Source organism: Cheilinus undulatus, linkage group 7, assembly GCF_018320785.1.
Source record: "Cheilinus undulatus linkage group 7, ASM1832078v1, whole genome shotgun sequence".
NCBI classification, from domain to species: Eukaryota; Metazoa; Chordata; class Actinopteri; order Labriformes; family Labridae; genus Cheilinus; species Cheilinus undulatus.
The window spans coordinates 23,691,219-23,718,208 of NC_054871.1; the positions used below are offsets into that span (position 1 = coordinate 23,691,219).

The 26,990-nt window shown below is 37.9% G+C and overlaps 2 protein-coding genes across 2 annotated transcripts in view; one reads left to right on the top strand and one right to left on the bottom strand.

The window, feature by feature from the left end:
• LOC121512382 (ankyrin repeat domain-containing protein 13C) overlaps positions 1-8,331 on the bottom strand; it is a 42,747-nt gene extending 34,416 nt beyond the window's left edge. The window contains exons 1-2 of the mRNA XM_041791622.1: positions 7,621-8,331; positions 4,711-4,752 (exon numbers count right to left, since the gene is read on the bottom strand). Of these exons, the coding sequence (XP_041647556.1) occupies positions 4,711-4,752; positions 7,621-7,999 (421 nt within the window). The 5' untranslated portion in view covers positions 8,000-8,331. The remainder of the gene's footprint in view (positions 1-4,710; positions 4,753-7,620) is intronic.
• A 2,338-nt stretch (positions 8,332-10,669) lies between these two features.
• On the top strand, positions 10,670-25,497 carry LOC121512574 (cystathionine gamma-lyase-like). Its single transcript, XM_041791901.1, has 12 exons — positions 10,670-10,934; positions 13,403-13,484; positions 13,659-13,754; positions 13,860-13,969; positions 14,247-14,381; positions 14,518-14,575; positions 16,793-16,870; positions 18,821-18,973; positions 19,663-19,784; positions 20,366-20,418; positions 21,411-21,549; positions 23,208-25,497. The coding sequence occupies exons 1-12, from the start codon at positions 10,749-10,751 to the stop codon at positions 23,220-23,222; spliced, it is 1,227 nt and encodes a 408-aa protein (XP_041647835.1). The 5' UTR covers positions 10,670-10,748; the 3' UTR covers positions 23,223-25,497.
• The last annotated feature ends 1,493 nt before the right edge of the window (positions 25,498-26,990 follow it).

Consider the following 26,990-nt stretch of genomic DNA (forward strand, 5'->3'; position numbering starts at 1 on the left):
AAATCTTCTCGCAAGTTGTAGTTCTCTTACAGACTTTATAACATTGTCCTCCATGATTTTCCTATATTTTGCTGAATTCATTTACCCTCTACCTTTACATGCCTTGCAGGGCCGGCTGCCAAGAAGCACAATGCCGCAACCGTCATTCTTTACAGTGGGGATAGTGTGTTTGTGGTGATGTACAGTGTTTAGTGTCCACCAAACATAGTGTCTTGTCTGTCCAAAAAGCACCATTTTGGTCTCATCAGATCAAAGAATTTTCTTCCACTTGACCATGGAGTCTCCCACATGCCTTTTGGCAATTTCTAGTTGAGATTTAATGAGGTATCTCCAACAGTGGCTTTCTCTTTGCCACTCTCCCATAAAGCTTTGACTGGCGAAGAACTCGGGCAACAGATGTTGTATGCAGAGTCTCTCCCATCTCTGCTGCTATAGCTTGTTAACTACTTCAGAGTAGTCCTGGGTGTCTTGGGGGCCTCTCTCACTAGTCTCCTCGCAGTCACTCAGTTTGTGAGGACGCCCTGATTAAGGCAGATTTATACATGTGCAATATTCCTTTCATTTCTTGATGATGGATTAAACTGAATGCAGGGGATGTTCAGTGCCTCTGAATTTTTTGTATCAATCCTCTGACTTATATCTTTAAATAACATTTTCTCTGAGCTGCCTGGAGTGTTCTTTTGTCTTCATGGTATAATAGCAGCCAGGAAAACTGATTAACCAGTGACTGGACCTTCTAGAGACAGGTGTCTTTATACTACAACCACTAGACACTCTCACTGCGTTTGTGATCCCCGTTACACTAATTGTGACAGTACTAGCGCCAATTTGCTGGACCTCTGTTGAATTGGGGCTGTCATTTTAAAAGGGGGTGAATATTTATAGAGTCCCTTTTTTATGTTACATGTTTTTTTTTATCTAATTGACATTACTATGTAGTAATCTGTTTTCACTTTTACATTAAAGACATTTTTGTTGCCAAAAAGTCAAATTCTATTGACCATGATGGATTTATAAAAACTATCAAAGGGTAAAACATACATGGGGGTGAAAACTTTATACTTTATAGGCACTGTACACTGATCTTGGCACAGCCCTTGAAGTGACTTGGTTAAGGTTATCACAATACCTGAATTTTAAACCTGGATATGATTCTAACAGAAATCAGTCAAAATAGATATCATGACAACAAAAATAGAAAAAAGGTCCTAGGTACCCAATATAGGGTAATTTCCTGTTTTCAATTTCCAAAAACTGCACATAAACTACTTCACACTGTCTAAATTGCCCTAATACACTGGTATGCATTGATCTGTGCAATTTTCCAGTTTCCTTCTACCCACCATCCTTATTAAAGAAATGTATTAAACCCTTTAAAGCTTATTGTATCATATTCGATACACATTTTTGTGAGACCTCTATCTAATGAACATGATTAATAATTTCCATAAAAAAAGTTTTGTACACAATCTGATAAATGATTTAAATAGATTTTCCAGTGGATTATAAACTGCCAAAAATGTCTAATACAGATATTTTATGGCAATTTTTCCTTTTTTGGATTTTGGTGTAAGGTTACATAAACATCTCAGTTCCAAAAAAAAATTTTTCTGGCTATAATTTGAGGCTTCAAGCTTATAAGGGTTAAAGTTTTGGTACATGATATAGAAAATGAATCAAAGTTTCAAAATGTTTAGGCCGCTAACTCAGTGTAGATTTCAGTTTCAAAGGGCTAAAATGAAGGATTTTTTTATTTGATTACTTATTTTGAACACTTATTATGTCTTGTGTTAAAAATATATATATAATTCTAAAAACCAAGGTGTATTTTCCATCAACAGTATTGTCCAACCAAAAATTGACATTAAGTTTGTAAGCATACACATCGCAGAAGAAAACATATTTAAATTTAAAGTCTTTAAAAGTTACAGTATTTAGCTGGTTTTGTTGAAAATGCAAACAACAACTGATCAATTTTCTAAATTGGCCTCTGTTGAGATAAACTTGTGGCTGAGGAAATGTGAGCCTTACCATGATCAACATGACTGAATTCATAATGCCAGGTGATTTTTCTTTCTTATCAATTATTTTCTTTTAATTTCCTTTCTTGCTGGCAGCATACAAAAAACTTCATCAGAAAAAAGTCTTCTGTGCATTCACCAAAAATAAGGAAATTTTTCATTTGTGTTTTTGCCACCTTGTTTGGAAGGAAAACTTTAGTTCTCTTTGTTTATCCGTCACTTAATATGAAGGTACAGTTTTCTGACAAAAAATATCTAATCCTTCTTTCTTTTGACAATCAAATGAAGAACTCCTTATACTCCTTACAGAGACTGGTTGGCACTTTGAATTTTTGTTGTACATGTTACAGTGACAATAAAGCTATTCTGTTTTACTCTATTTCTGTTCTAAATTTACATATGATGAGATTTTACCTTAGAAAATGTGACAATGTCTCCTCGGCATGCTTTAAATGATAAAATTCTACTCTAGAAATAGTCAGTCTTGCCTCTTTGTATTAGTGGGCCATAAAGAGGTTTCACTCTTCATTTCAGTCAGTTTCAAATCAAGTAAAAGCTTGTTTTTTCCTTGTAGGAGGCTGGGAAAGAATGATCACACTGCAGTTCATTTATATGAATCGAATCGAATAAAGTTGCCTGGATACATTAACATTTAGCCTATAACTCATTTGCTTGGCTGGCTCTCTGATTCGACCAGATACACAGCAGCAGAAGTATCGATAATAAGAACTTCCCCTCTGGGTCTCTAGCTTGATTGCACATGCAGGAGGTGTACAGAGGTGCTGCTCGAGTCACTTATGACTCGAAACAGAGTAGCGAGAGAGGCAGAGCAGGATGGAGGAATAAAGTGCTAATCTAATGCTTCACTACATACACTGGCTACAGAAGAAGCGCTTGTTAAGAGGCTCTGTGGGTTGTTAAAAACCCCGCCATCACCACCCAGTCTCATCTGGGCTGAATCCATCAGTGAAGAGGCTTTTTCACTCACTTCCCCAGCATTGATGCTACACACCAAATCAAACAGGAGTTGAGGAATCGCACTGACAAGGCCCTTGAGGTTGGGACTAATGTTGTTTTTCTCAAGACAAATGGAATATTACAGTCCATAATAACACTGATATCCACATGCAGTTTAATGGGATAATCTTGTTTTCTTTAGTGGCAACATTTTAGCCTTTCAAAAGAAGACTTTCCTGGACCATGATGGTATACTGGCTCCATAAACCACTAGGTTATCTTATATCTTCAAAATTAATCTCATATACAGTCATGATCATGAATTTGAGGCACGTAGGGAGTTTAGGATTCACTGCAGGGCCTGACATGTCATTGCCCAGGGCATCCATGGCCTCCTTAGTTTTCCTGAGTTTGTCTTTAGCATGTACAGAACCACAGGTGCATAATGCTTGGATTTTCAAATTTATGGACTACAGACATGTGTCACTGTCATTAACAGCCTTGTAAATAACAGGCACTCAGCTGTAACACAAACAGCCTTGTCCTCTCCATCCCAACAGACCAGCCACACCCAGACTATGATCTCATGCTGTAGCCTTCAGTCTGTCTGGCCTGAGCGTCCCTGGAGGACAGTGAGGCTGCTCAGGCAGGAGACAGGCAACCTCATTAGCAAAATCAATTCTACAGCGTCCCATACGCCACTACACTACAGCCCTCGCAGCGTGATTTACCAATAGGCATCAGGAGAAGCGGGACCTTTCGCTCAGGCGACAGGAACTGAACTTTGCCGATGAAAAATCAATTGAAACCCGTGCTCGAGTGGCAGACGCTAAACAAATGGGAACATGCAGTGCGGGTAACCCTATGCTTCTCTGAGAGTCTGCTGTAAAAACAGACGGGATTAATTTTTTACAAGCATGTTGAAGTCTCCTTGTGATATTAAATGTAAGCATCGCTTCCATGAGGATCAGTGCATTAATATTTGATGCACATGCTTTCAGCTAAAAACAAATTCATGTAACAACTTCTACAATGCTTTGATACATCCTGACACACTTTACCAATACGTCAAACAGATTGTGCCTGTATTATATACCAAACACAACTGGTTACACTTTTAATTTCTACCTAAAAATACAATTCTGTACCAATCAATATGAAACAGGCTAAAAATTTTAATGTTTGCGCCATTTTCTATTGAAGCTCCTTTAAATAACCAAGTTAACTTTTTGATAATTAACAGCAAATATTATTAAAGCTGAAGATTACATATATAATCTTATCTAACTATCTTTTCCCCAGATGTTAAGTCACTGAGCCAGTGGTGGAGCATTTCTCAGGACAAGAGACTTCAGCCACAGCAGGGGATCTAATTTCTTGTAGTATCATCATAATCTAATTCCCAGTAATTACATTTGTTCTAGTATTTCCATTTTAGAAAAAAAAAAATTGATTTACTTTCCTTAGTTTTCACCAGACAAAACCTCTTAATTCATGCATGAACATCTTGCCTTCTGGGATGCATGTGGCGCGATCTGTTTGCTAGTGCTCATCCAGACAAATGAACACACAACAAACAGAGGAATTTAAAATACACGTGCAGAAATACACAAATAAAACAGATAAAGCATAAAGACACACAGAGTCGCAGAGGGATTCATTTGAAATACCGCAGAGACACAGGGAGATAAAAATACACCACATGGAGGTAAATCTTTGAAAAATTACTCACCTTTGTGCCCCATCATGACAGCCAGATGCAACGGTGTGTTTCCTATAGGATGGGGAAAAAAGGGAAGTCATCAGCTGCATTTGATTATCACAATAAGAGGAGAGAGTCTGTGACAAGCACTGTGCCTCCAGGACTGTCACTCTCAGAGTCAATTAGGTGTTTAAACTGGAAGGCAGAAGCCAGTAAATTCTAAATTATACACCAAGTGTTTGTGTGCCCCTGCCATAACTAGCAATAATACAGTCCATTAACCTCCTGCACCCCTGATAAAGAAGGGCTTTAACTGACAGCGTTGTTGCATATCAACACCCATGAAGTAAACAGTGAAAGGAATGTATTCAGGGAAAACAATATTTGAGCCAGGTTTGGATAAGCTCAGGTTTTTCTTCCCAGGATGTAAAATGTGCCTCATAAGCATTTGGAAATTCCCTCAAGAGGAAGGCAACGTGCCCCGTCAGCTCCTTTGGGCTCCTTTTCCAAGAGAGGAGTGGTTGGCAAGCATCCAAAGTAAAGAAGGCCAGCCCTGTAGAAGCCCTGATGTGATGTGGGTAAACGTAAGCTGGGTATCAGCCAGCGGTCACACTTTACATCGTGAGAAATGCAGAGGTAGGGCAGTGGAACATCAGAGATGCCAACAAGCATGACTGAAGTTCAAGTTTCTTTTCTTCACCTAAAATTGTAACTTAATCTGTCTTCAAGACTGCTACTGCCAAACCAGGCTACCCGAGGTGAACCAAATTCTATTTGCTTACTTCAAGTCAATGAAACTCTTTTCCAATGTCTGCGCCCTGCCAAGTCTAGATTAACCAGCCAAAATTCCCAGATGATTTCTGTGAATTTCTTTCTTCAGTACAATAGAGATGAATCACTGAATTTTTGATATATGTATCCATTTAAATATTATGTTTTAATTCCATTCTTCTAGTTTCTTTAAGTGACATCTTCTGCAAGTTACTGTTAAACTAAATAAAATTAAATATTCATCTTTATCTAAGTGGGGTGGAAAGAATTCAACAACCATATTTGGGAATTTAAAGACAACTATTATTTGAGAAAATATCTCTAATAAATTAATTAAACAAGTAATTGCAGCCCTATTACACAGAAGAACTAGAGACTGTAGAAAAGTAGATAATCTAAAATGGTTTGATAAACAACTAGTACTTTTTGTCCAGACTTTAAGCTGGTAAGATTAAAATAATATTGATACATTTCATTAATACCACAGCAGAAAAAAGTACAAGGCAAGCATTATTCAATCATTAAAAATTGCAACTTACTCCTACATACTGTATATGGCACAATTATATTAGCAATTAATATAATTAGCAATACATAATTAATTATACTAGCAGTTTATGTGTAAGTGCCTAAATGTTGCTTATGTAGTTTTGTAATTCAATCAGTGTATACGAGGTGCCAGCAATATCTGGTGGATCCATTCCTCTCATAAGAACATTTCTGATAAGTAAGATAAAGTTGTTTAACCTCCTGAGACCTGAGCTTTTGTTTGTAATGCATTTTTAGTTTCTTCTACATCTTTGGGATCAGTAAACCAGATAAGTTTAAAAGTTCAGCCTTGTCTCTGAACAGGAATTAGTTTGGACCAAAAATGATGTCCACAAATCTCCTAAAGGTCCTGCTTCTGCAGAAAATACAGCACTGGATTGGTTTTAGAGCAGATGATTTGGCTGTGTGTCCGCCAGTTGGTCAGCTGTTGTGGGTCTTAAGAAGTCAGAAAGTCATTTTGATGATGAACAACAAGGACTTCTGAATTTCTTGAAAATCTCTATGAAAAGTCCAACACATATTCTAAAGTATTCCGTGAAAAAGTATCCTGTAAGTATGTCAAACATTCCTCATTTGTTTCAGTGAAACTGTACCACAAGCCTAAAAATTCCCATAAATATCCCCAAAACTTAAAATTAATTTTACTTGAATGGACATTTACAAAAACTGTAATTGAAGAAATAACTACTATGTTGTAGCCAAAAATGTACTGGTTCAGAAACATGTTGGCCCTGTGTGAGCCCTACACCAAAACAGAAAGAAAATAACCTCAGCATCATTTTCTGTGCTGTAAAAAAATGGTGTATTGGCCCTGATTTTCACATCAGTGCATCATAATGATTTAAGTATTAAAATGTTGACAGCCTTACTTATAATGTGTATCTAATGTAGGACTCCATTACTGATTGCTTTATCTATTAGCCTGTATTCATAATAGCATAACAAAGGTGCAGATAAACACAACCTTCAGCAACATAGAAAAATCAACCTTCCAGACAAAAAAGTTTTAAATAGTAAATGTTCAATTCCTAAAGCAAAGTTGGAACAGATCTGTCTACAACTGGGGTTGACTGGACAACGAAGTTGAGGTTAGACATGGGGACGGACCACATTCCAGTGCTGACACTGTGCTTCAAGTTCAGGCCATCCTGTTGTTAATGCACGTGAACCGGAACAAAACAAGTTTGTGACCTTTTAAGTCCGGAGAGGAATCCTTAGAAATGTTGATATGTTATCTGAGATGCCTATGGAGAAACCCTGACACACTATGAACAACTACATGACTTATACCTCGAGTATCTGTGAATTCTGATGCTGAAAAGTTGCAGAAGTTAGATTATTTTGAAGCCTCTGGTGTTAAGATAACAATTTTTCCCACTTTTTGGTTCCTTTCACCTGCTGAACTTGACTGGATGGCACTGTAAGGCAATGAAATCAAACTAATGCTCAGTTCTGTATCCAGGCCTGTGGCAAGGAGAAGCCTCGCCTATTTCGTGTGCTGCCAAAGAGGGATGGCCTATTAGCAAACTAAAACTAAGCTTTACCGGATGCTGAAATCATGGAATCACCGTGAAAGGGTTTGAGATGCTGCCTCCAGAGATGGGGAGCAGACAAACTCACCATGAACGTCCTTTTGGGCGATATTCTGAGTCCGTATGAGCGATGACAGGCGCCGGACATCTCCTTTAAACACGCACTCATGTACCGGAAAGTCCTGCCCAGTTCGGATGATAGGGTTTTTGTTATTGTCATCGATGACTTCTGATGATGACAGTGTGTTGGTGTTAGCATTAATCTGGGACTGGTGGTTCTGCTGCTGCTGTGTGGATGAAGACTTGATTAACTTGTGATTGCTGAAGATTTTACTCGCTCTGCTCTTGTTGTTCGTCTTGGAGGCGGTGAACGTCCCAGTGGCTGCCTCCTCGTCCGGCTCCAGTAAATCCTCCTCCTTGCTCGGCCTGTGGTCCTTACGCTGGGAGCGGATCTTCTCTCCGGTCATTTTCTAAACAGTTGACGCTGACGGAGCAGAGGGTGTCGTCTCTGACGATGACCCTCCGGGCGAACTGATGCGATTCGCCAGTTGGAAGTCTCCTCGCAAACACTGTAAATTGTACAACATGAAAACACTTGCCTCTTCGCCTCACAGACAAAAAAGACCGTTTGTTCGAGGACGAACAAGTACAGGCTCTCGTTCGACGGTTTACTCTGAAAACAAACAGTTTGTCCTCCTCCTGTCGTCCAAAGCTGTCGTCGGTTATTGGTTGCTCTACAACATAAGCGGCTCCAGTTGACTACTAAGGAAGATACGACTCTTCCGCCCCGTACTATCGCGAGAGTTCAGCAAAGGTTACTACCGGTCACCTGCAATACATTTTATATGCTGAATTCCAGAGGTTCCAGTTGAAATAATTAAATATTCTACACAGGGAAGAATAAAGTTTACTAGATATAAAAACTTGTATCGTTTTATAGGATGATTAAATAGGTCTACATAACATAAGACAGTATATAAAAATAGCCAACCACATTTTTAAAAGGAAAGAAAAAAGGGGAAATTGTTCCACATAAACAGAGAAACCACTTTAAAATCTTCTTCAAAATAGTAATGTTCTGAACTTTTGATTCAATGAATTTAACCTTTTTGACATTGTGATATGCAGGGATTATTATACATCCTCCCATTGAGTGCTTAGGCTACGAGTTGGCAAAGATGGAAGAAGTAGGCTATTGTAATTCAGTAACAGTGTTTAAATATCACGATTAGAATATCCTTATAATTAGTAGGAATTGATACAATGTGTTGGGTGTTTAATGACATTGAATTTATATTAAATTGGATTGTAATTAACATTGGTTAGCTTGAAGACAATGGTAGGATTTCACTGCTCTGATATGATAGCTACTTCTATGTGATAGTGGGGATTGTGTATTTCTAACCATTTTGTTTAATGTTCCAATAACAGCTTGTATATGAATTTTGTGTTTTTAATGTACTACATTGTACTGTTCAGTTCCATCCTGATAAAAAATACTGTAAATTAAAACAGAACCCTCCTGTTAGGAAAGTTTATTCTTTCAAACAATATTTAATATTTTATAGTAGGACATACAAAACATTAATCCAGTCCCCTGGAAAGGGTGAGACAGGATAATAACATTTAATGATTTTTTTAATCAACAAAAATAGCATTATTAACAGGCATAGACATCAATTCAAAGCTATTTACCCTCGTCATATTTAATTCCACAGCAAAATCATCAAGTCCCATAGTGTTAAATTTATCACTCTCCCTGAGTCTAATTCCCACAGGTTCTGAGTTAAATTTACACTTCAGAAAGTGTTGATATTTTAATGCTCAAATGGTTTGACACTCACAGTGTTATTTCATTAAACTTTAAAGTGTATTTTCAACACATGTAGGTACATTGTATGTTCATGTGGGTTAAAGCATTTATTACTAATACATTGCAACCATGCCTAATTGACTTTGTGAGTTAAAAACAACACTGAAATGTTTAACACTAAAATATCAACACTCCTGTTTTTGCCGTGTATATTCAGACAAGGTCAACAGCTGTATTTGTATCCCTTTTGCATCTATTTCTCCAAAAATACATAACATTTCCGCTCTAGTCGACAAGATCCTTCAAATAGTCTTATTTTTTATGATGTATAACAATATTCAATGGCATTAACTAACATTCAGACAAAACACTGTCAGATTTATCTAAGCTAGAGATGAGTTCTCTTCGGATACAGTTATGAATGTTTCTGATGTTTTTGTGTCTAGATATGACTTTTCTTTGCACTTTTCAGATCCCGCAGGCAAGCATTTGTACACTAGTGTGTATGATATCAAAAACAATCTAGTATTTCCTAGTTTTCTTTCTCTTTTTTCCTGTTATTATTGTTATTATTATTATTACTAGTAGTAGTAGTAGTAGTAGTAGTAGTATCATTATTATTTCTATTAATATTGTTATTATAAAATCAAGGCATGTTTTATTCAAAGCATTTTATTATATACGTGATTGAGTAACTTATTTTCCATTGCTGTGGAACTTCTTGGGTGTTCAGTATTAGATCTGAGCTTTTGACAAGCCAAAGCAGAACAGAGGTCTCAATACAGAGCACTTCCGCCCCCTACGGTACAAAACTTGAAACGCAACTTACACTTCTCTGTTGACAGTACCACGAGGAAAAACATCATAAGAAATTAACAGTGAAATCTTTGAACTGAACCAATAGTTGTGGAGGTGAGTTAGATCACCGAGTGTATTGTTGTTTGTTTGACTATTAAGAATTATTTGATTGTTATTTTGTAGATTTCAACTTCAAGTAAATGTATTTCTTTCCATTTTAAGCGCTTGTTGTGATGGTATTTAAAAATCTAGCCTTTAGACTGTAATGACAATCTAAAAATTAAAGTTAGGATATTGGAAGCTTAGTAAATATGTGAAACTTGAACGTTTTACAACGGTATGACCTCCCTGACTCAAACAGCAGGAAACGTTACATCAGTACACACTTAAAGAACGCAAGCAACGTGTACAGTCACGTGGTTTGGACGCCCCTGTAGGCCCACCAATCTCGGCCGTTCCCCGCTTGTTGATGAGCGCTGATTGGCTGACGCTGCCAAGCGCAGCGACGGCCTACGTTAAATGGCTTTCCTCTTCACCATATAGCGGCAATGCTTTCTCAGACAAGCTGAGTTAACAGTAGTCCACGTCTGTCGGAGCTAACCGTCATGGAGCAAAATCACAAACAAGACGAGCAGAACGAGCTGTTCGCTGGCTTCAGCACAGCCTTTAAATCATTTGCTACAGAAGCTATACATGTAGGACAGGAACCGGAGCAATGGAAGTCAATGGCTGTGGTACCACCGATTTCTCTATCTACCACGTTCAAGCAGAACGGACCAGGAAACCACGCTGTAAGTAGCCCTATATGACTTGGACTTGGTTACTTAAAGAGAGGGGGGGCCAAAGGGGGTGATGGGAACCATCTGGTGCTATGCACGTGCGTATAGCTCATATGCTGGGTCATGCACGAGGACTTAGGTGGTCTATGAATTATTGTAGGGTAGTAGTAGCAAGATGAAGTTTCTGTGTCTCGTAGAGTCTGTTTAGAATATGTAATTTAAAGACACTGAATTGGGACAGACATTTTCTTAACCCCAGTATGTAATCAACCATTAGAGCAGCTAAGTGGCATATGAACCACATTCATATTTTTTAATTATCAGATAAATATATAAATAAGGCCTTCAAAAAATATAAATTTTGGCTATCCTTTCAGGTCCTCAATACATCTAACAAATTGCTAACCCTTTTTCTAATAACTGTCTATTATAGAGAAGCTTAAACAGAACAGAGCCAAAGTTAGAGTCTGTGAACAAAATTAGTGCCAGATACTATCCCATGCATGCTTTTTATAAGGCTTTGTATTGTCCTGTTTTGTGTTACATTAGAACAGGGCACTTCATGGGGAACTATCCGGAATGACAATGCAGAGTTCTTTTTATCAATCCCATGTGACATGTGTTATCCACCTGTACTGCCTCTCAGAAATCCCACAGATCTGCACAGCCTTACTGTAAAATCTATCCCAGGCCTGACTAAGCTGTACTGGATTAATATGCATTTTCCCCTTTCAGTTAAGACTGTTTGAAAAGTTGACTCATAAGAACTGTCAATGTCTTTGGCAATGATTATACTGTGGGTTAGTCATGAATTGTTTCGGGCTACAGGTTTGGTGTTTGAATGTGCTGTTGTTACCACAGCCGCACAGACAAGCATGTCGTAAAATGAAAGAGAGCAGAGGTCATTTAGGTTTTCTTGTGTCTGGAACAAAGGTGCAATCTGTTTAGTTGAGGCATGAATGAACCTTGATGTCTTTCTGTTTATCTTGAGGCATTTTTACAGCATCAACAACTAACGTACAAACAGGGAATAAATATGTGACCAGAGTATTGATACACTTTCAAATGGTGCTTGTTACACATTTACTCCCTGTTTGTACTTTAGTTGTTAATGCATAAAGATCACTCATTCAGTATGAAAGTGTGTTTCCACAAGGTTTAGTTTGATTCACTATTATTTGTGTTTCCACTGTCAAAAGTTGGAAAAAGGTTATCCAATAACCAATCAATACTGTCCTAGCTTTTTGGCACCCTCCTGCTGGGGTGCCAAACATACCTATCCAACCAAAAATGATTAAGCTAGACACACCCCCATCTACCAAAAAAGGATATAACAGTCTGTGGAAACAAAGCAAAATCAGGGTTTAACCGCTCAAACCAGACCAAACTTACTTAACCAAACAGACCACTTGGTGGGAATGCACCGTTAGGCTACTTTCATATAACTCTGTTTAAAAATGTATTTCTTGTGTTAGCCAGATCATTCTCCACTTATGTTTATAGTCTAAAGTTTATGTGGTATGTTTCAGTTTTTATATACAGTACTTAGTCTTCTCCACACTGCCTTTCCTAATCCTTGTTTTTGCTTCCGTCATGCTACAGCTCTTACTTCCCCTCAATTAATTGACTAGTACCTGCTGAGCCCGCTGCCCATGCTGATCTCATGACCTCTTGACCTTGTTCTGTAGTATTTTCAGTCCCTTTGACTATGCCATATGCTCCCAGAATAGTGTTTGAATTACCTCTTTGAACATCCCAAACAGCGCCCATTGCTTGTTCAGTTGTAAAACGAGGAAACTTGCCAAACTAGAAAAGCATTATCAAGGGTTATTTGGCCTTGTGCACTTTGAGAACAGAACATAAGCTCCCTGTTCAAGGCTACTTTAGTTCCATTTGTGTCTAAAGGTAGCAGCCTCTACTACTCCTATCATTTACCTCTCTCTCTTTCACAACTGCTTTTGAAGCACTAAAGTTTTCACTGAACCCAAACACCTGTTACCTTCATAGTCACTTTTCCCTGTAATTTTCTTGATAAAGCAACAAAAATGTTTTTATGTAAAGAAAACAATAGGATGCATGTTTTTACATTGTCTCAAACAAGAAAAACTTGATAGTTTCTCCCACGAGGGAGCTCAAATACTGGCAGTCGTTTAGTCAGCAGAGAGTACTTAAATTACTGGGCGAAACCATGTTATTTTAAGCATGCATTGATGTCGTAACTCACAATAAATACTCTATAATTAGTGATTCTAGCAGCTGTCAGTCTTGTTTGCACACCAGCATCATTAGCAGGTCTTCAAACAGTGGACTAACACTGGTGTTGGGTGCTTGTGATAGCAGTAAGCCAGAGCAGAAATAGAATGTGTTAAAAAGCTAGGTCATCACTTGCATTAGGCAGCATGTCCGCAAAAAAGAATGATCTTTTTAGGATAATACATGATTTTGGTGACTGAAATGTCTTCTATTTTTGTTTTCTGTAGGGGTTTGAATATAGCCGGAGTGGAAACCCGACAAGAAACTGCCTGGAGAAGGCTGTGGCTGCTTTAGATGGAGCAAAGTATAGTAAGTAAGGCTGTTACGTGCCAAGCATATTCCACACAACCATTAAGTAATCACATTGTTTTTTAACAAAGAAGCTTAGAAAAAAAGATTAAAATGCGCAAACAGCAACGTCTGTTTCTTCTAATAATGAACGGATTTGTGACTTCAAAGTCTTTGGTACTTTTTTTCCTGCAGGCCTTGCTGTTGCCTCAGGGCTGGCAGCCACATTGACCATCACACACTTACTAAAGGCTGGCGATGGCATTGTCTGCATGGATGACGTGTATGGAGGTAAGAAAAGCTATCATACTATGTTTCCCATATGTGCCATTACATACCCAATTGATGGTGATATTCGAAACATATCATGTGTTTTGTCAATTTCTTGATCACAAGGCACAAATCGCTACTTCCAAAGAATTGCCAGGGAATTTGCCCTTGAGGTGTCGTTTGCTGACTGTACAAAGCCAGAGAAGCTGAAGGCGGCTCTAAAGAACAACACCAAAGTAAGTCAAAGGATTGTTTTTTTGGTCTAAGCTGGTGTGAGTTTAGCACAGCTTGTTTTCAGTTTTTTTTTTATTTAAGGTCTATAACTAACGCACAAAAAACTCCCAAACCTCAGAGTTGCATAATTGTTGCATAAGCGTGCGTTTTCCTTTGCTTTGTGGAAGTCATTATGAATCAGCTTTTTTTGTAAACCAGTACCAGCAAATGATCATTCATTACATTACCCTCCTAATGATGCAGCAACAATGACATGACATAATCTCTGTCCTGTTGTAGCTGGTGTGGATTGAGACACCCACCAACCCCACCATGAAGGTTGTTGACATCAGAGCCTGTTCTGAGTTGGTCCATGAGCACAACAAAGACATAGTGGTGGTCGTGGACAACACTTTCATGTCCGCCTATTTCCAGGTGAGAGCGACAGATGTGAGCTTCCCGCTCTTTTGAAGTTGAAGCAGCGATTTAATAGTTTCCAGCTGTTGAATTCCAGCTCATGTGGAAATGAGTCACTGATTAACATGTGTCTGTTTGTCTTGTGCTCTTGTAGCGCCCCTTGGCTTTGGGAGCTGATATCTGCATGTATTCAGCCACCAAATATATGAACGGTACGTTATAAACTTTGACTTCCAACATGACCAAAGTTTTTACACTAATTGCCCTTAAAAGTTGTTGTGCAGATAAACAAAGCTTTACATGTAGTGCAGCAAAAAGACACAAGTGACATCCTTAAACAAATGAAGATAAAAAGACAGAAATTCTGACACAGTTGTTACAGGTTGACCAGAAGCAATGATGCTGAATGTCATACACATATAATTAATAAAAAAAGAGAACCAAAAATACATGTATTTAAAAGTTAACATTTATTTCAGTGATAATTTTGTTGACTAAAACTATGACTAAAATTGCTAGTTGAATACATTTTCCATGAGGAAGATGAGACTAAGACTAGCTAAAAATACATGTTTGATGACAAAACTCTGATTGAAAGTAAGTTAAGTATTCAGAAGGCGGACTAAAACAAGGCTAAAATGTGGTTTACTTTTCATCAGACATTCAGACTCCATGATATTACTTTACTTTGGGTAAATCTGACAAAACACAACATTTCTGTAGCTCTTCTGTCTTTCTGAGGTTTATCAGGGTGCCCAGAACACACAAACATGATTTTGCACCAAGTTCAAACAATTATCACTGCTCTATAAGGCAGTGGTTGTGTTAGAAAATAGGTTTTCATATAAAAGCAAAGCTTCTACATTATCTTATCTGCTTTTGTTTATCAAAGCTAACTGGGTCTTATTACATTGACAGGGGCCATGTACAACACTACTGTTGGGCCAGAGTCAACCATATAGCTACAGTAATTCACTATTGTGGTGCAGGCTTCACCTGGCATAGCAGATGGATTTGCCAGACTCCATCTCTGTCATCAGGCAAATCAGTCCAAACTAAAATGTTTGTGCAGCATCAAACATAGCTCGAGCCAATCAGCGTCAATAAGGTGGAGTTTAGTTAAACTAGCTGTCTGTAATGGCTACCTCCGATGCAGTGGTTAGCTCAGATGTTGCTACAACATAGTGACAGTTTTATCAGAAGTGGACCACTTTCTTTCTATGAAATTAAGAGTAAAAACAACACTAAAAGCGTTTCATGATGGAAAAGATGTTTTTGCTCCTCTTCTGACCTGCTTCGGCAGGTTATGGGGTGATGGTTTGTTGTCCTCTGAGTGATTGTATAGAATGGCTGCTAGTGGAGTGATTAGCTCAGACGTAGCCACAGTGGTGGTTTTGTCAGAACTGGACAACATTTCTCTTTTAAAAAAAAGAGCAAAGAGCCACACTGAAACCTTTTCAGTACAGAAAAGATGTTTTCACTCCTCTCCCGGCCTGCTACGGTGTGGGTTTGTGATTGTTACGGGTGGGGTCTGTCAATGCTCTATTTCTTCTACTTTGTCGAATTTGCTACTGCTGTGCTTAATGATAGCAGTCTATCCCTAACCCTAACCATTCACCCCATATACACAAAGGCAAAGTAGCACATTTCAACAGGTAGCACAAACTGACAAAATACCTGTTTTTCCAATGGCTGTTGCTGCAGTAGCTGTTAGCTGGGATGTAGCTGTTGGGAAGTAGCAGTTTAATCAGAACTGTACCACATTTTCTTTTAAACAAATACAAAGAGTCACACTGAAAGCTTGTCCTGGCAGAGATTTTTTTGCACATTTCTTGACTGGTCTTGACATGAATAATATTCACTGAGGAGCTTTTCCATTCTCAACTATGGCAGCGGTATCCTGTCCACTCAGGAGAAGCACATGTGTACAACCTAATTTTGTCTCATCGCTCTCATTGGCTGCCATGAATTTGACAGACAGAATGTTCCTCCATTCATCTTCTGTGGATTTTTTTGAAGAGTCCTGCCCTTCCCAAACACTTTCTATGGGAGTTTTCCCACATGAATAGGAAATATATCCATGTAATACATATATAAAACAGACTAACTGGCATGTCAGGTTAGTGCAGAAGATCTAGAAAACAAACATTGCAATACCAACGGTCAAAAGCGGTACAAAAACATTTACAACATATGCATACATTACAAACAGAATATCAAAAAGAATCTGTTCAAGGTGTATTATACAAAGATTTAAATCAGTGATCACATGATTATTTTTCCTTGGTATTCTTGAAAGCTATTCTTAACCAAAAGTTTCTGCAATAAATTTGAAAATTGCAAATTGGTTCTTGTTCACTTGCATTAATTCCGTTCTCTCTCTCTTTTGTAAATCTCACCATGTTCTATCCTTCCTTTTATTTTGACAGGTCACAGTGATGTGGTAATGGGTCTTATCTCTGTGAACAGGGAAGATCTGTATGACCGACTGAAGTTTTTGCAAAATGGTGAGTAGAGGAAAATAGTGCATGACTTAATGCCACCCAGCAGATGATTTAATGCACTGCACAGTAGACTAGATCTGAACCAGCATATACATTCTTTAGTAAGGGAATAACATGACCTTGTGTAAAAGTATACAGGTGTTTTTGAAAAGGGAGATTTTTCTCCTACATTTTCAAAAATAACCTCGTCCACACATATGACGCTATCGTTAGTTCATGCAGGACATGGTAGTCGTTCACCCAGCTGTGATCAGCTTACGGTCAGCTGATCTGAATTATCTTTCTCTCAACACAGAAGTGTATATAAACATGGCATACTTCTCACTAATCCCTGCTTGCATGAATGCTGATGCACCACGCTGCTACTGCTGCTGCTGTCAAAGCTTAAACTCCTCCACCCCAGCCTACTCCTTTATAGCATAAAGCTTGTTGCACCCTCATATTCAAAACTATGCAACTATGGATAAATTGCTTTTGAGCTTACTCTACTGTGTGCAATGCACATAGTCATAAATGCATCTATCCATATGGGTGTTTCCAGCCATGTGCTCTTTGGTGAGTCAAAGCATGCTGCTTGACTAACCCAGGGATAATCTTTTGAGCAGAGACTTCTCTGCCAAGTAAAACTGTCCATCCAAACTGTCTATCCATTTTGCAACAAAATGGTCAAATATATGATGAGAGTGTTCCTGACTGAATCTGTATTCTTGAAATATCTTTGTTTACATAAAACTGCAAGAATGTATTGTGATGTGGTGTAAAGAGCACATGTCATTGATAGTCAGTCCTTCACTGTGTGGGGGAATCTGCTCAGTCAGAGATGGCAGCGATGTCTTTGACATGCAGAAACCTTCTTGCCATTCCTTTAAAAATCAAATGGTCATTTCAAAGAGACCCCACCAATCTGAACTAGGTGTCATCCAAAATTGTTGACGTCTGTGGTGGACTTTGTGTCCTCGATAACCCTCATAGTCCATTCAGGTATCTCTGTTCGTCAACAAAGTTGGAGAGCAACTGTGTGTTTACTAAGCATGTAAAAAGTCCAGTTAGCAGTGTCAACACCAGCACAACTTTGGCAACATGTGCTGTGGCCATGTAAATTAAAGAGATAATGTTGCACACCAGTGACTTTGAACAGAGAAGAAACCTGTAGTGAGGTTTAACAGGCTCAAGACTCAGTTTTCACTGTTTATTTTAATGCTGAGTTTTTAAAAATCTTCACAATGGAAGCAGTTGTCCAAAGTGTTTTCTTCAGTGAGCTAAAATGCAGTTTGCATGTGTACAAAATGCAAAGAAAAAAAAAAACATCTTTTTTTTCCCCCAAACTTCCCACCTACATGTAGACAAAGCCCGATTCCCAATCTTCTCTTTTCAGCCCCACTACATGTGTCAAGAAAAACAGAGCTGCACATTTATTGGACCACGTAACACAGCATATACAGCCAAAGGTTATTTGCAATGTCTGCCCCTATAGCTGGGCCAAAAACCATGCCATTGAACAAACTATCCCAAGTGTGGGTTTGGTTATTTTAGTTAATATGTGCAAATCTAATTTTCAAAACCCCAGAGCAGACGAAGCTTTGTTCCTCCCGATCCTGAGCCTGGATAGCGAGCTAGCTGTTTAGGTCATGGCAGGCAAGAGAGCAAACATTTGCCTGATCTAGTTTTACCAGATATGGTTCTGTAATAAGATGTTATTCAAGGTCACAGTAGTCAGAGAGTATAATCGCTGCCTGCCTCTGCCACACTCTGTATTTGGGGACCCAGTTGTTTTAGCCTGACCTACATTCACTCATTAAACCACCCCAACATGCTCCCCACAGCTAAAGTTAAGACCACACTTGAAACCTTTTCACACTGCAGTATAAGTGTATACTTTTGTTGTCTGCTACATCTGTGTTAAACATGTCTTAGTATAATTGTTGTGTTTTCTCTCATCTTGTCTTGGTTCAGCACTTGGCTGTGTCCCATCTCCCTTCGACTGTTACCTGTGTAACAGAGGACTGAAGACGCTACACCTGAGGATGGAGTGTCATTTCAAGAACGCCATGGCTGTGGCTAAGTTCTTGGAGGCCGATCCCCGGGTGGATCGTGTCATCTTCCCAGGTGATGTTTCTGTGTTGTAATATTCATTCCAAATTGTTGTTGAGACATGCTAAATCCAAAGCACCAGAGGCTATTTTCTTTTAACTGTATGTTGAAGTCTGCTGCGAACTCTATCAATAAATGAGGTGATGTTATGACAGAATTATTTAAGGGTTATATGGGTTCACAATGTCAAAGAGGTTTTTTTAGCCACTTGACCTCAGTATAAACAGTTAACACTTTTGTTTAATAAGGGGTTACAGGTGATTAAAGTCCAACAGACCTTGGCTTATGAGCAAAAATATAATCCCCTCCCTAGTAGAAAAGCATTAAAACAGTTATACAAACCTTTCCTTTATTCTATCTTGTAAAAAAGTTGCTACTCATTTACAGCTGCATGATCTTGATTGTTTTATATGCAACCTCAATCTATTCATTAACTTGTGCATTTTAAATATAGCAACCATTGCCTTAGATGACATCCACAGCTACATAAAATACACTCCCCTGTAGCTGTAAGAAGGCAGTAAGCCAAAGGTGTAAGAGTACATTTGAAATGAACAATAATTAGACCACATCATTAAGGTGTATTCAAACCCACAAACTGCCTGTATGCTAGCACGCCTCTACTTGCCTTCACTAAGGTGAAGAACAAACATCCTGCTATCCATCCTGACTAGTTCTGTCCTGTTCTCCATCTTCTGATGTAGGACTGCCCTCTCACCCACAGCATGATGTAATGAAGAGACAGTGCACCGGATGTCCTGGGATGATCACCTTCTATATTAAGGGGCAACTGGAGCATGCGACAGCCTTCCTCAGTAACCTTAAAGTAAATACATTTTTTTTCTTTGGTTGATGTGGATAATGTATTCACCTCTCTGGCTTAGAGTACCTGTAGCAAAATGACAGGACTAGATACCCTGACTGTGGAAAAACGCTTGGATAAAACAGACACAGATGCATATGCAAAGAACCTCACCAGGGTTTCAGGATGCATTATGACTGTGCCATGACTCTGTTTTCATTCCAGTGTGTATGTTAACAATTCTGAGGTTACACACTGTTGACATGCCCAGTGAGTCTCTGTCTCACATAATTAAATGTGGAGAATAGAAGGTGTGCCTTTTTTCCATGCACTGCTTGTGGTTCCCAGCTACTCGCAGTCATTTCTGTTCGTATATTATAATGTTTTTAATCCAGTAGAAGAGCTTAGTGTATAGATAGAAGATTTATAAACATTTTCAAATTTTAAACATGACAGATGTCATCTGACCTAATGATTTGAGCAGCTATTGTTATCATGTGAATGTTATTAGAAATCCAGCTACAATTCCAGCTACAACTTTCTACTAGTTGTACACTTAACCTATGCTCCAAATTTGTTTCAAATCATGTCCTTGTGTTTTTCAGATGTTTGCGATAGCTGAGAGTCTGGGTGGATATGAAAGTTTAGCAGAACACCCGTAAGTATTTTTGTATGAATTTGTAATACAAGAATTATTCAATTGTACAGGTAAACAGTTGATTTCAATTATCCAGTCATTCAACAGTGCTGTTTTTCATGTTTAAAAAGTGCTTTTTAACCTTCTGAACCCTGAGCCTATTTTTTAGGTTTTTGCTCGAAAATTGAATACCCATAATAAAATAGGTATATCTGTGCAACCACAAGGTCTATTTGAATAATTTTAGTGTCATAGGAAAGGAGAATTTTTTTTCTTTTGTTTCTTTTTTTTTTTTTTTTTAGAAAAAGAGAAATTTCACAATTATAGTTTGGAAAAGCGATTTCTGTTTTTGTGATTCTTTGGCCTCTATCTCTCTGATACTTTGGTTTAGACTAGTTTGGCATATATCATCGGAATCTGTGGATTCTCTGCTTTCATTTGAGCTGTTGATCGTGTGTTCTTCATAAAGTGTCATAGTGGTAGAGGTGGAAATATGGCGAGTGGGTTGACACAGTGGAGCTGTACGGAGTTTGATATGTCATAATTCATTTAGTTTTGTTTGAGTTGTTTTTGGGGCATGTTAAAAGGGTTTTTATAGTCTTGTAGCCCAAGTTCTGCTGTTTAATTTGATGTGCAACATCACTATGTTCTTTGTTGATTAGTGCATTATTTCACACTGTGTTTGCCAATGCCTCTCAAAGTCCCCCAGTTGGGGGACCTCTGGGTTCAAGAGGTTAAGTTCATCAGCATGATAAAAATACAGTTAAAAATTTCAATTGGTAAGAGAAATATGTAGAAAAACCTAAATGTAAAGCCTTCATTCTCAGATGTAATGTGACAATGGTGCCACAGAAGGTGAATAGAGATCAAGAAAAAAAAATACCGATTTTATTTGAAGCACTCTGTTTCTATTGTAAACTAAGCATGTCAGCTCTAACTCTTACTATAGCAGGAAAATCTTTTTTCTGTGTATGGCTCATGTCTTAGCAGCTTTGTCTCCATTGTGATTTCAGGGCGATAATGACTCACGCGTCGGTTCCGGAAAAAGAGAGGAACATCCTGGGAATTAGTGACACACTGATCCGGCTCTCAGTGGGATTGGAGGATGAGGCAGACATCATTGAAGACCTGAAGCAGGCACTAGATGCTGCTGTAAGTAACAGCTAGTAGAGGAGAAAAAAAATAAACCCTCATTTATAGGTATTTTTCCTCAGTTAAAATTAATCACCCAAGCATCTCTCAGTCTCAGGATGCACTGGTTGCTGTATAATATCACCATCATCACCTCCAACTCAATCCCAGTTAATTTTTCCTGAATATTTCCTGTTGTGTCCTCACATTCGCTAAATCGGACTTTACAGAAATTTTACCTGAGGTCTAGCAGGAAAAATCTGTGTTATTCATCCATTTGTCTGCACATATGCAAGTAACTACGGAGTTTTTGTGACAGTCACAGGAGTTCTAGATATGTGTGAAAGCACCTTAGTTTAATCTCAATGTGCTTTTTTCAGTTAGTTTTCTATTTTCAGATGTTTGTAGTCATTAACAGCTTTACCTGCTAAACCTCTGTGTTCTTGTTAACAAAAGATTACTGAAACAGGGAAACAATGACATATAGTCATTTAGAGGACACAAGTTAGTATGCTATTCCCCCTGTTTTAAGAAAAACATGGTTTATTTGCAGCATTGTGCTAAAGCATTACATCATCTACAGGAGTATAATGGCAGTGTCTCTTATTGGTGGAACCTCCTGTTGCCTGTGAATTTCAGCTGTCTGCTGCTACTAATTGTTTTCGCTCTTCTCCCAGCCTGCTCTGGTATGGGTTTGCTTTCTGGAGTCTGCTGGTGTGTCCAATGGCTGCTGCCGCAGTAGCTATTAGCTAAGATGTAGCTATAGGAAAGTGGCAGTTTAATCAAAACTGGACCACATTTTCCTTTGAAACAAGATATAAGAGTCACACCAAAAGCTTGTCTTGGCAGAGAAGATGTTTTTGCACATCTCCTAACCAGCCTTTACATAAATTTATTCACGGAAGAGTACCACCATGATTTAAAGGGTGTCCAGATATCACATGTGATTTTGTAATTATTAACAGAGGGAAAATGCACCTATGCATTTGTCTTCTTTGTAAGCATAAGGTTACAAGTTATCAGAGAGCTGTGTGCCATGCAAGGTAAAAAAAAGTCTACTGGTGCTGTTTTATTTCCTGTGACATACTGTATGTCAATCAACTGTGAAAAATGTATTGCCGTTTTTACTTAAATGCAAACATTTCTGAGTACATAACAGAGAAAATATTTAACCTGTATGGTGCAGAACATAGTACATCTGTCACTATGAAAACAAGTCAGGCCTGGAGACCAAGTGGGAGTCATTTTGGATCATTTAGAGAGAGCCAGACCAGGAAGAGTTGCTGACCAAGACTGGGTTAGGTATGCAGTGGTTGCATGTTCTGTACTTAATAGATGGCTGTGGCACATCCACTCTCCCTATAAACTTCCCTCTGTCTGCCTGCTGAATGACCAGATCCATCATGCCCTGTGATATTTCTGTATCTGTGCTGCAGTCTGAGCGGACGGGGCTCTCCCTGAGAGCCACTCACTGAGGGATATTCTTCCAATTTTCACTTGCTCAGCAAGTTCCTGTTGGTGCTGTTTCACAGTTTATGTTTGAAAATGCAAGTTCTTGGTATTTTTAACCTGTTTCTCTTTAATGTAGGTCCTTTTTAAAACTTTTTTTGAACTGAGTCATGCTGCATTCATTTAATGGTGCTAATCAGTTTTTTTCTTTTCCTCTTGTCTTCCATTAGCATCCAAAGAAGTAAGCGGTTTTCATGAGGGTGATCTCGAGGCTAAGGTTGAATCAATCGATCGGGATGATGCTCGGAGGTACATGAAGTCTTAAATCACTGCAGATCAACGTTTTGTACCTCAGTTAAGCGCACAAACAGCAAGGATTCACCTATCAGGGAACAGCTTATAAAACAAATGATCTTATATGTGAATAATTAACACAATTGTAACATAAGAATCTCTTTTATGCCAATCTTACTAGAACCTCACTTTTAATCTTATTTATCTTGTGCTGGTTTTTGCTTTGTTTTTATGTTTGTATTTGTTTTGTTTTAATTCAGTTTTTTTGGAAGGCTTTAATGCAGCAGTCAGTCCAGAGTGATGTGAGCAGTCTGAGGTTTTTCAGGAAAATCACCAAACGCTGTATTTACTGTATCTTTTTACTGTTTAAGCCCGTGCTCTTCAGGCCGAATCCTAGATCTAATGAAAATAGCATTCTCCAAATGAAACGTCATATGTATCCCCTCTGGTTTATAATCTGTGGTTGTAACCTGTATCAATAACATCTTTCACATAACTGGTATAATTAGCTCTCCACATACGAACTGTGTTGAAATTCAGACCAGCATAGGTAAAGCTAAAAACTCTACGGACTGGCTGAGAGTCAGCAATGTTTCTCATACTGAAATACTTAAATTTTGCTCAATTAACTATACTCAAAGAAACTATGCTGTTATCCCCTATAGCAGTGGTTCTCAACTGGTGTGTCCTCAGGACCCATCACTGACTGAATGAGAAGTTGTGACTCAAATTTGAGATTTTTTTTTTTTTGACCACTTAAATATTTTTAACGAAAATATTTGAACAAAATGTGACTTGTTATAGAGGCTCAGAGAGAACCTGCATGCATAATTTGATTTTACGTCATCCTCTATGATAATTATTATTATTATTATTGTTATTTTAAGGGATGTGTGTTTTTGGATTTTCACTGATATTTCCTAACTCATTTTAGCCAGTACAGATACCAGTACCTATACCCATATATACCTGTGCTACAATTTCCCTGCAAGCCTTATTGTGACAGTCTATTGTCATATTCAGAAACAGACTTAAAACTAGAAAAACATCTAGTTCTAAACTTAATAAAAGCTGTATTCTTTTTACAAATAAGGGCATTGAGCAATGAAAAACAATTTTTTTTTTTGGTCTTAAAAAAAAGAAAATTCTTGCACATTGCATGCAAAATGTATTTTTTTTTCAGTAACAGTAAATCAAGCTTCATGTGCCTTTGTTCAAAGCTACAAACAGTTCTGTAAAACCTGCTCAACGTAGAGCACTAAATTAAAATGTGACCCCTTCTGGAGCTTAATTTATAAGGTTCAAATTAAATCTCTTATCTAAAGAAATTTTTTTCTCTGGTTCAAATTGCTTGAAATAACACAAAAAATGTCTAAAGTGCAGAAAACTTAAACTAGATGTAGTTTGAACCTAAAACTTCCATCTTCAAATAAGTTTGAATGTTTAAGGAATGAAGATAATAGAGAAAAATTAACTACAGCCTAGGTAGGTCTATTAATTCTACTGTAAACTGCACTATTGTATTTTTACTTTCTGCCGATATATACTGTGGATATATTTGCAAATATAGTCAGGAATGTGTCATATCTTCTGATACAAATTTCTTAATTTTAAAATTTAATTTTCATATATCAATTTCATACAGATGATTTCATGAATCCCAAATTATTTCTTAGGGATTTGCTAAATTAACTTGTTAACTTTGTTTTCAGTTGGGGAGCCAGTAGTCTAGTGGTCCACGCCCGATGAACAGATCTTAAAAACTAAGTCCGTTGTTGTTACAGGAAAACGGAGTTACTCTTAGGTCTACCATATATCAGACTTTTTGCTGCATTGTTTTCCAGAAACTCGTTCATGACTCAAATTTGGGTCATGACCCATCAGCTGAAAACCACTGCCTTTAAAGATAAATCGACCTTTGCGAAATTATGCTTTATCAAGCATATGTGTGGTTAAATAAGATATATTTTCAATTCAGTAGAGACGGAGCAGAATTTTATTTTTTCTCTTAATTCTGAGATTAGTGTCCCATTTATGCAGAAGATCTGTTTTTCCAAATTTATTTGAAAAATTGTCACTAAGAAAAAAAGCAAAAAAATTCAGGCCCATTTATTTAGAGATAAATATCTTGTTAATGTGTTTTTTTTTTTTTTTTTACAGAATTAGCAGGACAATTATCGTCTGTTTTTTTGGATAAACAACCCTGTTGTTTTTTTTAAAAATCAACAACAGATCAGATACTGTATTAAAATTACAGTGAATGCAATACACCTCTATTGTTTTTGGTGCACACAGGCTTATGTGTATGCCTTTAGTATGTTCAATGTTTTTTTTTTTTTTTTTTTTTTTTTTTTTTTTACAATTTTGTGTGGTCAAAGGAGGATTTTTTTGTTATTAAGACCTTTTTTTTTTCTTTTTTTAATTCATGTTATTGACAAAAATAGTCTCCAATGTTGAGACTCCAATGCTGTTTCTGTGAAAGTAAATGCTTTGCTTGGGCACTCCTTGCCTTTGCTCTCCCCTGGCACATCACTCCTCAGCACACGCTTCATTTGGGCCAGACCACTCAAGATCAATGTCATTATGTAACTGGCAAATCCATTAAAATCAGTTTGCTGTACAAGTCTCTGCATGTCTCACTTCTGCTGAACCGTTGCACAAACACAGTAAATGTGAACTTGGCACTGATGAGAATAACCAGTCAATATTTAATTTAGCTCGGGTAGAGTTGGTCTGCATACTGGGGTTTAGGCTGATGAATTCAATGACTTGGCTTTAATTTTAATGATCAAAGTATCAGGAGTATTATCATGTGGAGATTTCCCAATATTATTATTGTTGTCATCAAATCAAGGCATGTATCATTCTAGAAATATGTGCAGCATATTGTATTTTGGGATTGTGTAATTTATCGCCTACCTCCCACAGTGGCTGGTGGATTAAGAAATGTACAAGCCACTCCCAGTTTTTATCAGCCACTTTATTACAATGAGCAGCATTAGATAATGTCAACAGCCAAGGTTCAAAGTATTTAAGTAATATGCTTTATTAAAAGGAATTGTTTTAACTATTAAAGAAAATACTGGCATGCTCTTTGCCTTGTTCAAAGGAGGAAAAAGATTTTAAAATTTTTGTTATTTTGAGTCAGGTTAGAGTTTCCTTTGCAGCCAGATCCTCCCATCTTCTCTCTGCACATGCCAAAGCACTTAGTAAACCCTTGTTTTTACAAGTGCTATGCAATATTATGGGAGTTATCACAATCAAAAGGTTATGGTGTTAAGTGTTATTTTATCATGTTTAATACTGCTATTTCCACATGTCCCATGTTTAAAGACAGCAGGATGTTTTAAAAACCACTTAGACACATATGGGACAAGGTCAGCAAGAGAATAAATGTGCCATTTTCTTTACAGGGCTCCACAAAATTTACACAAACTGTAAGTTTCTTGCAGTAATGTTAACTGTAGGGCTGTGAGTGGGTAGGTCTACTTGGCACTGCTCATAAAGTCAGCTGTAATAAGCAGAAAGCCAAGATTCAGTTCAGTTTTTCACTGTCACAAAATCCCTCTGCTACTGTTATTTACCTGCCCCTGTGGCTGGTAGGTTGAGCAAACTCACCTGACACTGCTCCAAGATACCGGCCTTCAGCTGGTGGTGGGTGCCAATTTCCCACCCTGGTACACACACAAAGAAGGCAAACAGCATGCACGATCACATGG